General features: G+C 41.0%; 1 protein-coding gene across 1 annotated transcript in view; it reads right to left on the bottom strand.

Annotated features, from left to right (window-relative positions):
• Window positions 1-384: 384 nt before the first annotated feature.
• Window positions 385-12539, bottom strand: part of hmcn2 (hemicentin 2) — a 40993-nt gene continuing 28838 nt past the window's right edge. Inside the window, exons 57-81 of the mRNA XM_061278993.1 lie at window positions 12314-12478; window positions 11681-11788; window positions 10930-11064; window positions 10716-10850; window positions 10342-10611; window positions 9822-10012; window positions 9532-9745; window positions 8948-9082; window positions 8688-8878; window positions 7909-7990; window positions 7513-7683; window positions 5599-5751; window positions 5343-5480; window positions 5031-5152; window positions 4711-4951; window positions 4555-4614; window positions 4334-4453; window positions 4120-4254; window positions 3904-4023; window positions 3695-3820; window positions 2876-3004; window positions 2510-2803; window positions 1929-2048; window positions 1722-1848; window positions 385-1633 (exon numbers count right to left, since the gene is read on the bottom strand). Of these exons, the coding sequence (XP_061134977.1) occupies window positions 1255-1633; window positions 1722-1848; window positions 1929-2048; window positions 2510-2803; window positions 2876-3004; window positions 3695-3820; window positions 3904-4023; window positions 4120-4254; window positions 4334-4453; window positions 4555-4614; window positions 4711-4951; window positions 5031-5152; window positions 5343-5480; window positions 5599-5751; window positions 7513-7683; window positions 7909-7990; window positions 8688-8878; window positions 8948-9082; window positions 9532-9745; window positions 9822-10012; window positions 10342-10611; window positions 10716-10850; window positions 10930-11064; window positions 11681-11788; window positions 12314-12478 (4061 nt within the window). The 3' untranslated portion in view covers window positions 385-1254. The remainder of the gene's footprint in view (window positions 1634-1721; window positions 1849-1928; window positions 2049-2509; window positions 2804-2875; window positions 3005-3694; window positions 3821-3903; window positions 4024-4119; window positions 4255-4333; window positions 4454-4554; window positions 4615-4710; window positions 4952-5030; window positions 5153-5342; window positions 5481-5598; window positions 5752-7512; window positions 7684-7908; window positions 7991-8687; window positions 8879-8947; window positions 9083-9531; window positions 9746-9821; window positions 10013-10341; window positions 10612-10715; window positions 10851-10929; window positions 11065-11680; window positions 11789-12313; window positions 12479-12539) is intronic.

Raw genomic sequence — 12539 nt, 5'->3', positions numbered from 1 at the left:
ACGTCATTCGTATCTCCACTCTGCTTTCATTAGTAGCCAGCACAAGCAGGAGCACCTTGGTGCCGGGACTCTGTTCTCCATTCTTTAATACAAACCTAATTCTTGTCTGGATGCCTCAGCACTTCATCTGTAACAAACACATTATTTACTGATGATGAAAGGCATTTTTCCACATTGACTTTTTGTCTGAGAAACAGATGTCAGTGGTATTGTTTAAAGTTATAGTGGATTGTTCAAAGTGTTAATGGAGCACATCTTATTTCAAATGTCAATGTTAAAACAGGTATTAGCTGTCATCAACACCGCCCCCCCGCCCAACATCCGTATAGTGCTGATGATCCATTTTTTTACTTAGAAAAACGGTGGCACAGGAACAACAGAAAGTTTAAAAAAAAACAAATGTGTTTTTTATTTCTGCAAATACTGTACTCAACACACATACAATTTACAGTGAAAGTGGGTTAACACGGTTTGAGTAGGGTCGACAGTATAAGTAACAGTCTAATCTCTTTTTTCGCAGGCTAACGTGGGTTGCAAATGACCCTTTTCCTCTTCTTTTACACCAACAAATCCCATATCAGCATTGTGTATAAAGGTCATGTAAGCACGGAAGACATTTGGAGCAGCACCAACAACAGAATGAATGCAGTCAATACCGGTAAAAAAATGTATTAATTTTAGCACCAGCCTCAAGAAAGTCTACTCCGATACATTCAAAAAGGCACTTTTAAACATATTTACATTCAAATGCAGAGGACAAAAAAGCTGCATAGATGCAACACGATCACACAGTTACACACGCTCCACTGGTTTGTCACTTTAAACAAGTGGCTCAAGGAGTCAGAATTTTTTTAAATTGTAGAATAAGCAATCCCTATTGTCAATATTATTTATTGTCATTAATGATGAAAATTTAAACCGGATCAAGCTATTTTTTGCTTACATTTTCATTTATTTGCCTTAATTAGGCATAATCAGAAGCACTACGACCAGACGTTGAATTATCTACCAGAAGACCCAAGCTTGGAAGTTTTGGATCATGTTTTTACTGAGGCAATTAATGCATTTCTTTCCATTTTTGGGGCGACAGATTCAATTTTCTCTGGCCAGTCGTATCGGCCTCGATAATGCAATGTTAAGTTCTTTCACCATGTTTCAGTCCTAAGTATCCACAGGATTTATCAGTCACGTAATGCATCCGAGACTCAGGTTTCTGGAGATTTGCGTTAAAAGTATCTAGAGTTGTGAAGCAGGTCAGTAGGGAAATGCCGAGATGGAAATGTAGATGATGAAGATACTCTGGTATGTCACACGGCCTTGCTGTGAAATGGTGGTGGCCTGCACTTTGAGGCGTACAAGTTCAGGGCTGTCAAGCAGCCGCCTTGTGTAGATGATCCCCCGGCCTGTGTCATCCCTGATGCCAAATGCTTGTCCCAATAGACCCGTCTCAGATTCTTGCTCTAGTATAATAAAAGATGTGCGTTCTTGCAAGATTCCTGACTCCGAGAACGCGGACAGCCGCACTACGTTGTGATTGGCTGGTATGCCAGAGGGAAGCGTGAGGAGCTTGTACTGCAGGAGCAGAGGAGAGCCTCCGGTGGCGCAGTCCAGAGAGCATGGCTTGTAGCATGTCCTTTTAAAGAGTCAAGAAAGGGAGGCACACGTTGAGACATTTGAATGCTTTTGAAATGCAATCTCTATTATATACACTCATATATTACCCCGGGCTTCTTCCCCGCTGGTAGGATGCAGGACAGGGAGTGTCCAGGCACTGGTATCCTCCTCTGGTGTTAAAACACATCTGATTGTGGCCACATTGAATGCCTTGCTCCAAACATTCGTCAGTGTCTAAAGTGGGGAAGAAAGTCCACTTGTTGTAATTGAGGAAGAGATGAAGGTGATATCATCACAAACGGATTCTCTGGTACCTTTACAGTTCCTGCCATTGGGTAGCAGCTGGTAGCCTGGAGGACACAGACACTGGAAACTGCCAATGGTGTTTCGACATTCATGTTGGCAGGGCTTCCTGAGCAGACATTCATCCACATCTACACAAATGACAATGCAGGATAGTGAGTAGTGTGTGAAGTTGTAAACTTTATCCAAGGGTAATTGTGAAAATGAATTTTTAGGATGACATATCGTCCCAGAAACTATCATGATAAACAATAGTAATACTTTTTTGCCCCTGAAATATACTGATGTCAAAAATAAAAATAATTTCAGTACATCCTATTTGTGCAATTATCTCTGAAGAATACATTTGAATTGAAATGCAGAACACAGACATCATGAATTAATTTATTTTGACTTTTATCACACTATAGTTCACTACAAAAAAATCATTAGGCATTCAAGCCCAGATAGTATAGTTCTGTAAGAAATGGCCAGATGGAGACCTGCTTTGGACCACAATATGATGTGACTGCTTCTGGGTCCCTGGCTGAACACTGCACAAAACTGCCAACAAACTAGTCACGGTTAAAGGCACCCTTTGATGCAAGCTTACCAACACATTTGCCATCTCTGCTGGTATATCCTAGAGGACAGCTCTGCCTGGTAATACGAGACACCCCGTGAGAACGGGACAAAAAAGGCCTGCCAAGGGATGACACCAGCTGCGGCCGAAGTCTCGCTCTGACTCTGGTCCCATTAGTAAAGATCTGTCCTCTCTCTAGCCCAGCACATGAGCGTCCATCCCCAAGCAGCACAGTTCCAGGTGGACACAAGCATCTGAAGCTGCCCGGCACATTGCGGCACTGAAAGACGCATGGGCTTGGTGTCTGCAGGCATTCATCGACGTCTGAATGTATACAGGAGAGTCATTATTAAAAAGGCAGATTTGTGTCTAATCTGAAAGAAATAAACTACCTACCCAGACATGGCAGACCAATTCCTTGAGACCGGTACCCTCTGGGACATATACACCCGTAACCTCCGACTGTGTTCTGACAGATCTGAGAGTAGCGACACATGTGACTTCCATCTTGACACTCGTCAATATCTGGAAGACAAAAGGTCCATCAACTTTTTAAAAACACAAATGAGAAAGTCTTAAAAAACAGGGTGGCGTTGAGAGTTTTTGGAGCGTTTCCCATAGTTCAACCAAAACTGACCACCACCAAGATTTAACAGTACCTAAAACAATTATTTTACTGTTAAAAAAAACTGTGTGAATCATGACAATGCGCTGAATTAATTCTTAGTTTTATTACGTTGCACACATCCAAAATACTGCCCATGACGGCAACACCCTGCTGAAGTGTAAACACAAGCCAAATCAAGGTTTATGATTCCAAATCTAACATAGCGAGGTCAACTAAAGTGGACCAACTTGTTTGAATTCTGGTTTTGTATTTAGTCTGTTGGTACTCCTTTTGAGTTCTTTCTGTGGAATCTGCGCAAAAAATTATAGCGTTCAAGAAAGCTCTTGCTGACTTTATAGAAGCAAACCAATGGCTGTGTGCTGCCGCTAAGCAATGCAGCAGATTTCTTGTGAAACTCTGTTACACAATATAAAATGCAGTGCCAATGGGATCGTCCCCATCTTCACCCACTCGAGAAAAAAGTGTTTCAAACATTTCTTAGAGCTTTCAATGATTATCTTACATAATGTAACTCCTGCGGAGTAGGAAACTGGGATGGCTGTGGAAACTCACATAAACGAATGAAGTGAGAAAGAACAGACACTAACCCATGCACACTCCATTTTCTGCTTTGGTCATGCCAGCTGGGCAGCTGTCGAAACACTGGTAGCCTCCGTCAGTGTTCTGACATTGCTGGTGAGCTGGGCACACATTCCTCATGCACTCATTGATGTCTGGAAAAAGGGGTTTGTCACTTCATCACTAGTCTGCAGTAGACGTGGTATAAAAGGACCAATTTTGTGTTTAAATGGCTGACCGATGCATTGGTGTCCTGACTGCTGATACCCAGGGTGGCAGATGCAGCGGTAGGATCCCAAAGTGTTGAGACACTGATGTTGACACGGCGATATGGTAGACTCTCTGCACTCGTCCACATCTAAAAAACAGAATTGTCTATTGGCTGGTGACCACTTTGGGGTTCATCCACTGACTGGATGGATGAAATAGTGCACATGGTAAAATGGTGACTTGCCTTCGCAGCTGTTTCCTTTAATGCTGGGCTTAAATCCTGCTCCACACTTGGCTTGGCAGCGATAAGTGCCCATTGTGTTGATACATTGCTGGTTGTAGTGGCACATATGTGAGCCTTGGGCACACTCGTCAATATCTGTCAGGTTCAGGTGATGAATAAGAGATTTCGCATGGATTATACAAATTACAACCCTTCGATGCAGTTGGTATTTCACCTTGGCATATGTTGGTTTCCGTCGAGATGGTAAAGCCAGAAGGGCAGACGCAAGAAAACCCTCCCATGATGTTGTTACACGAGTGAGAGCAGGGAGACTGAAGCGCACATTCGTCTTCATCTAATCGTAACCACACATTGAATTACAATAATAAAATGGCACAATGACATATATTTAAAGTTAAACACTGCCAAACCATGAACGAGACAGAGGCCACCTACCAGCACAGTATGAGGTTGTGTCGAGGACAAAGCCTTTCGGGCAACTGTCTTCATGACCATCTGCAAACAGAACCGCTGACTGTGATGTCTTTGTTTTTAAATATTTTCAAATATTTTTTTTATTTGTATAATTTTCTCCAAATAATTTCCTCTGACCTGGTATGAGAAGGTGTGATGTAAAGTGGAAGTCCAGTGTAAGCGTAAGCATATTGTAGACACTATTCATTCCGGAAACCTTCAACAGCTGGAGCAGAGGGCCCTGGCGGGTCTCCTCGCCCTCGTAGATAATGGTGTGGTTGCAGCGCAGCACCATGGGGGTACCCCCTCTCTGGTGGGTCTGTGATGACCACGAGTACATCTGTCCTTGACCCGTCTGCACATAGGACTCATCAAACTCCTAGAGTACATAAAATCGTTCATAAAAATCAAGAAAACTGCTGAAACTCCTCAGACAACAAGGACTTTTGTGAACACACCTGGAGGCTGACATGTGAGGTTGTTAATGATGGCGGTACAAATCCATTGATTACAATGTCAATCAGTAAAACTCCCTCAGAATCCAGTCCTCTAGCCACATGGAGGACACGAAGGACTTCGCCTGGTTGAAAGATTTTGAAACAATAATATCATAAAAGGATATTTTGCACATTCATTTAGAAACTTTGGCCTTCAAAGACATTAGTCAGTCACGCCATCTTGTGGTTGTTTTGTGAACATCATGACGTAGAACCCATTATTTTCATGTTTGTATAATGGTTGATGATGAATATGTAAAATCAAGAACAAACCTGTTTCAAATTCCAGTTGAGACTCCTGCTTGAACTGTCCATGTGTGAAGGAGAAGCCATTCCTCGTGGTCTCTCGCTGAAGCACAGTGGTCCAGTAGATGGGTGCAAAACCAGATACCAGCACCCGCAGCAAGGGACCTACCACATCATCATCATCAATAAACAGACAGAATACAATGTACACTATATGATACTAGGATCAACGTGGTAGACAAAATGAAGAAAGCCAAAAGTAGTATGTGTTGTGACCACTAACCAACGCTCGGAGGAATGTTGTCAAGACGGGCCTGGAGAGTGCTGCTGCCTTCTTCTTCATTATCTGTGATGTTGGCCTCTAGGAAAGACACTCCAAACTCTCTCTCGTTGACCATGCCTATAAGACTTCCTCTGGTCCTGCGAGGGGCTTCACCTTTCATTAGAAAAAAAATACATTCCAAATGCATAATGTGTGGATGATGCTTGGGTGAGAAAATAAATGGGGCTTGAAATAACGCCACAAATGAATGTCATGGTCATTGACACATTTGCATGATAAGGGTAAGATGTTCTCTTATGCCTTCCTCATGCATCATTACTAGAGATGCACCGATCCGACTTTTTCAGTTCCGATACCGATACCGATGCCGTGGCTTTGCGTATCGGTCGATACCCGATACCGATCCGATATTATGGTTGATTTTTATTTTTTTTTAAACGTTTATTTCGAACATTAAAGAAATACAAGAAAAAAATAAAAATACAGAAAAATGATAACTCCATAATACAATAGAATATAAAAGAAAAAAGATATTGCATCATAATTTTCCTTTATCGTAAAATCATATTTGTTCAAAAAGGGAGTAGAAGGAAGCCTAAGCTTATCTGACTCTACCCCATGTAACTACATGTTTCTATTTAATTCTGTCAAGAATTTGTCCATAGTCAATATATTAAAGAAAGAAAAAAAAACATACATATATATATACATATATATATATATATATACATACATACACACATACATATATATATATATATATACACATACATATATATATATATATATATACACATACATATATATACACATATATACACATATACATACATATATATACCATATATTTTCTCATTAAAATACAAAGCAACTTAAACAACTTCACAGCATGTTACGGTATCCCGTCAATATTTTGTCCTTGTACATTTTTTTAAACTTAGGTAAGGTACTACAGTTCTTTAATTCGTCACTGCTGGTGTTCCATAGTTCCACACCTCTAACTGTTATACAATGTAACTTTAAGTTTGTTCTCACCAAATCTCTTTTAAACATACGTGTTCCTCTTAAATAATGGGTACTTTCCCTCCACTCAAACAACCTCTGGATACTGTTTGGTAATTGATTATTTTTTATTTTGTACATGAGTTGGATGGTTTTAAAGTCGACTAGGTCGTTGTATTTCAGTGAGTTCAATTTAATAATTGAACTCACTGAAATAATAATTCCGATTTTATTTAAGAAGCTACATAACTCTACATGTGGAACAGAAAAGACCAAAGGCAATGGCATCAGGCAGACTACACAGTTCTTTGCTCTAAATTAGGGGTGTCCAAACTAACGGTCCAGTTTTTATTGGCCCGCAGCAAATCCCCCCCCCCCCCCCCCCCCCCCCATTCGGGAGAGAAGCGAACGCGCAGCCTTTGACGTCCCATTAGCAACCCGAGCGAACGCGCAGGGTTTGACGTCCGCTTAGCAACCCGGGGAAGAGAAGCGAACGTTCGCTCCATGTTTGCGTTTGTTTAGAAAACTCTCGTGGCATGCGGCACACGTGCTGCTAGCGTATGACGTAGCCCGCGTCCCAATAGATTAAGGAAAGTATCGGCTCACAGATCGGCTGTATTTTCCGATACCCGATCCATCTATTTTGTTGATATCGGGACCGATATCCGATCCAGATATCGGATCGGTGCATCTCTAATCATTACAGAACGTTTGAAGTGTGTAGAAGTATTCACTAATATGATTTTTTTAAAATATGAACAAATTAAGAGTTGACTGGCCCTTCTGAATCAATGTCTTTGATAGCTCCGCTGCAGAAAAATATTTGTTCATTTCTGGATTTTTTTTTTTACATAATATTTCATTGTGTACCTACTTTACAAATAAAAGATAAATATAGTATTTTAGTTAAACCTGGACAAAGGCCGGCTTGACATTTCCTGGAGTCAATACTTGGCCCGCTGCACGTTCGTCCACCATTAGCTGGTTCTGGGTTGTTGCAAAGTCGACTGCGGTCTTGGAAGCCTTGACCGCAGATGCTACTACAAGGACCCCAGTCTTGCCAGTTGGAGTAGCCTCCATTAACTAAGACATAGAGACAATTTTATTGTGGCCATGAGCAGATATTTGTCACAAACAAAACAACTTAGTGATGTGGTCACAAACATAAATTATATAAATGATCAAGGAAGAGAAAAAGAAAAAGGAAAGGAGTTATGTACTTTGTTAGGGAAGCAAAGCACGGTACCACGTCCAAGTAATGTCCATTCATTAAACAAAGATAAATTATAAACAAAACTAAAGACTCACTCTGAACCTTGAGAGTAATGGTCCGTTCAGCTGACCCTGCTTCACTCTCAGCCACGCATTCATAATCCCCTTCGTCTGCAGCCTGTAGATTAAAATGACACACATCTATTGTTTGATGTGATTGGCACTATATTTACAAAAAAAGTTTGCTCTCATAAAAACAAAGCATGAGGACAATACATCTATGACACTTCTTCTGATCAGGGCCATGAGGTGCTCTTCGTGAGCCTACGCCATTTGACAGAGTGAGAGACGGTGTAAACTCTGGACAGATTACAAACTAATTAAAGATGATATAAGGGGGGCAATTAAATTCAATATATGGATAAAGACAAAACATGAGAACACTGTTGAGAGTTAGCCAGTTGAGAGTGTATGTGACTAGCAAAATATTGTTGGGGCCAGGTAGAAGAATATCAGATTGCACCGTGGGAAGAACAGTCATGTGTCTGTGAGAATCTCAGCTTCAGGCGATGCAATTACAGCAGCAGTTAGGCGCATAACAAGGTTAGAGGGTAAGCAAAGCAGGCCAGAGTATGGGAACATCCAGTTCCCTGTCGACCTCCTCCCTCTGTTGATAATGCAGTTAGTTTCTAACTGAAGTGCCTCCAATCTGATTGTGGTGGAAGCAGGACACTCAGTCAACCACACAGATAAAGCCCTGATTGGATGAATGCGCCTCCTTTGAGAAAAACCTTTTCTCAAGTTTGCTTATGGAAACTTTATGATTCAAATGTGACTAATGTGCAGTTAATACATTGTGTGAACTTTGTATTTACGGTGATGCTGTAAATGATCAATGATCCATTGTGAAGTGCTTGCATGCGGACAGAGCGGTGCAGGGGTTTTCCGTTCCGGAGCCAGCGGAAAACTGGGTTGGGGTCTCCTTGGACTGGACAGTCGATCATAGCGGAGCCACCTTGAGTGACTGTTTGAAACGTGTGGGCTTCACCCTTCAGAACAGGAGGCTCTAAGAAAAGCATAGAGTATTATGTTGAGGTGGTAATTGTTGCCAGGGCATAGCTCAGTCAAAGTTTACCTCTGATGCGGACAAAGGAGAGCGCTCGGATGGAGCCCACGCTGTTTTCCGCGATACACACATAAGTTCCAGCATCACTCATGGTAACGTTATCGATTATGATGGTGTTCCTGCCAGCTTCATCTACAGTGGCCCCTACAAAACGTGATTGATAAAAAATCATTTAGAAACAAGGTCAGTGGTAAAGATCTTGGCTGGAAGAATAAACATTGTTTCATTGCCCAAATCTTCTCAAAAGTAATAATTCTCAGATTTCTTTAGTCCTCCACAAAAGCAGACAGATTTATCTTTTCTGATGTATTTGTGATGACCATCAATCTTTCTTGTATTAAATTGCTGAAATGCCATTTTATTCACTAAATAATACCAAACAAAAATGATTGGTTAATAAACAGTAATCGGGGGAAATATTTTTAATACACTTTAATGCTATTTGCATCCGAATATTCGACTAATCGCTTGAATAATCGATAGACTAATGGATTCTAAAACTAAACGACAGTGACTATTAATGTCCATTCGAACACTATATCCTCTGCTAGTAATGGGAGCTCTACAACGATGCCATTTTAGGTAGATGATACCTGGGTAAGGTTTATTGTTGACAGTCCAGGAGATGACAGGAGAAGGTGTTCCTTGTGCATGACAAGATAAGGCCAGATCCTGCCCTTTATTTAAGGTAACATCACCAGGTAGCTCTTTAAAGGCAGGTCGCATATTGACGGACAAGTGAATATCCTGTTTCGTGGATCCTGCCTCATTGGTGGCTACACATGTGAAAAGTCCAGCATCTCCTGGCTATGTAAGAAAAAGCAAATTTATTAATAGATCCAGACTAGGCGGACACCTAAGCTGCTAATGTTCTCACACTCACCTCAGCCCTCTCGATAATCAGCTCTCCGGATCGCAGGACGGTGAATTTGCCCGGACGTTTGAGCAAAACTTCACCATCCTTTTCCCATGATACTTTGGGATCTGGTGAACCTTGAGCAGCACAAGGTAGCAAGGCCTGAAATCCTTGAATGACTGACATCTCTGTTTGACCAGGAAGAATCATCGGGGGAACTGAAACACAACGACAGGATGACTACGGTATATTGTAAAGCCTGCTTTCCAATACTTTGGTATACGCTGTCATTCCCAACACTATCCAATCTTTCATCTGATCACGTCAGACGTTTTGTGTTAGAACAAAAAAAACCCATCAATTTACCTCTCATTAACACACAAATGTGTTTGAATTGCTCTCTTACCATATCTTTACTATTTCTTTAGGGTCCATGCAAAAACCTCAATATGCCTTTCCAAACTTAAATCACTTCATCTATTTTTGGAGCTTTGCTGCCTTTTTAATCAACATCCACAAAGCAGTGTAATTTCACAAGTTGACTCACTTTGAATCACCAGTCTGATGTCTTGACTGGTTCTGCCAGCAAGATTTTTGGCAGTACATGTGTACGTCCCAGCATCACTGCGCTGGGTAGATGTGATCACCAGTGTACCATTTGCATATATATGAATATGAGCACTGTCAACTAAAGGTCTCCTGTCTTTGTGCCAAGTAACGTCCGGTTGGGGTTGGCCATCGGCCGCACACTCCAAACTGACAGGTTGGCCCAGCACAGCAATGTATTCCACATGGGGCACGCTCAGCACTGGTGGAACTGAGGACACACAAGGGTAAGACCATCTGCTATTATTATCATGTTATCCAATTTGAATGCAAGTGGCAGGCATGTCTCGTTTATTTTTTGCAAGCAAAGTATACCTTGAAGCACAAGTTTAGTTCTTCCCACAGCAACACCAGCTTCATTTTTTGCCAGGCATTGGTACATTCCTGCATCACCAAGAGTAACACGAGCAAACTTGAGGGCGCCGTTTGAGAGCACAGCTAGCCTGTGACCTGTAAAACAAGTACAAGTTGTGTTTAGAACCAATATGTCCTTTGCCCTTTCGTAGCATTCATGATGTGCTTTTGTTACCAGCTGCTATGGGAACACCCTCTCTTTGCCAGGTAATGGACGGCCTAGGAAATCCTTGAACCTCACAGGGTAAGATGGTCCCATGATGTAACACCACTTGGACTTCCTCTGGCAGGGGTCTGATTTCTGGAGACTCTGTCGGATCAAGGTAAAGTGAGATTATTTATCTAGGGCCAGGCAACGATCGTCACGATTAATCGCATGACGTCTTGGTGATTAAACACAATTAATCGCAATATACGCATATTCCCCCAAAATTGAAATGTAGTGTAGAGCACACTTTTTATTTTAATGTATTGTCATATAAATAAAAATGCCATAATATTTGCAGGGCTAACACATTTTCATTCACTAGCTGTTTAAAATAATATTCACTATGAATCTCAATTTAAAGCATGTAACCAAAGCAAACCAAAGCTTTTTGTTTAATGAAATGTTTCTATTAAAAAATATATAATAATAATAATGCCAACACAATTATGACATTATTGTATTATATCTGATCGCCAGACTGCCACCATATTTAGTTTTCTGGTTCCAGTGAGTGCTGGAGCTGGAAGCAACAGATTTTCATAATAAATCATATGAACAGTGTTAATGCGTAATAAAATAATTGTTGCCATTAATAAATGATTAAATTACTGTGAAAATATTGTATGAACTTGCCCAGCCCTAGTTTCAACTTGTGATATGCTTTTTAAATAAAATACAGTCATGCCGTGTACCCTGATGCTAGCAAATGGAAACAAACCTTGCACCGTAAGTGAGATGTGTTTGTGAGCCACTCCAGCTGCATTGCGAGCTGAGCATGTGTACCTGCCGGCATGGCTTGGTAACACAGCAGTTATCTCCAACACCCCTGCAGAAAATATAGCATATGCAGTTGTCACATATAAACATGTAATTTTGATACAACAGACTTTTAATCAGTTTCACCAGTGCATTGTAACCACTGGCAACACGCACAAAGTTTCCACACAGAAGCAAAGTTTTAGAATGACTTATTTATGTCAACCATGGGAGAAACAGTGGAGAACACAATGGCATGAGACCTCCAATTCGAAGAAGCATAACACCTCTGGCCTCACAGTCAATCTTTGCTTACCTTGCAGACTACAAAAATGAACTTCTGCATCAGGGTCTGCCTAAATATGTCCACTTTTTATACTTGAGAAACCACCCTAACCCTAACATCCAACTCTTCCAAAGATTTATTTATAAGTCTTTTCAGACGTCTGCCTAACTTACTTATTAGTAATTTTTCTTTTTCATTTTTTTTTTTAACTCAGATTAAAAATTTATCTGAAAATGAACAATAAAATAGATGTGTTTTCTACTCTGTGTTTTGCGATAATCCCTAAAAGACAAGTATTTGGTATTTTACCAGTAGGTAGGACGCGGTAACTTCCTCCTCTAGATCCCAGCTTGGCTCCACCTTTTGTCCAGGAGACGATTGGCTGAGGTTGGCCTTTAACTTGACAAGGCAACTCCACAGGAGACATTTTCACAGCTGTAACTGTTGTGACATCGTCTTCAATAGACGGTGGGACTACAAGATCAAACACCAAAAACACATTTCTTGAATTTAGACATTTCAAGTGGCTGTGTAC

This window comes from Syngnathus typhle, linkage group LG5, assembly GCF_033458585.1.
Source record: "Syngnathus typhle isolate RoL2023-S1 ecotype Sweden linkage group LG5, RoL_Styp_1.0, whole genome shotgun sequence".
Taxonomy (NCBI): Eukaryota; Metazoa; Chordata; class Actinopteri; order Syngnathiformes; family Syngnathidae; genus Syngnathus; species Syngnathus typhle.
The sequence above is the reverse complement of the archived record's forward strand: the minus strand, read 5'-3'. Positions and strand labels throughout refer to the sequence as shown.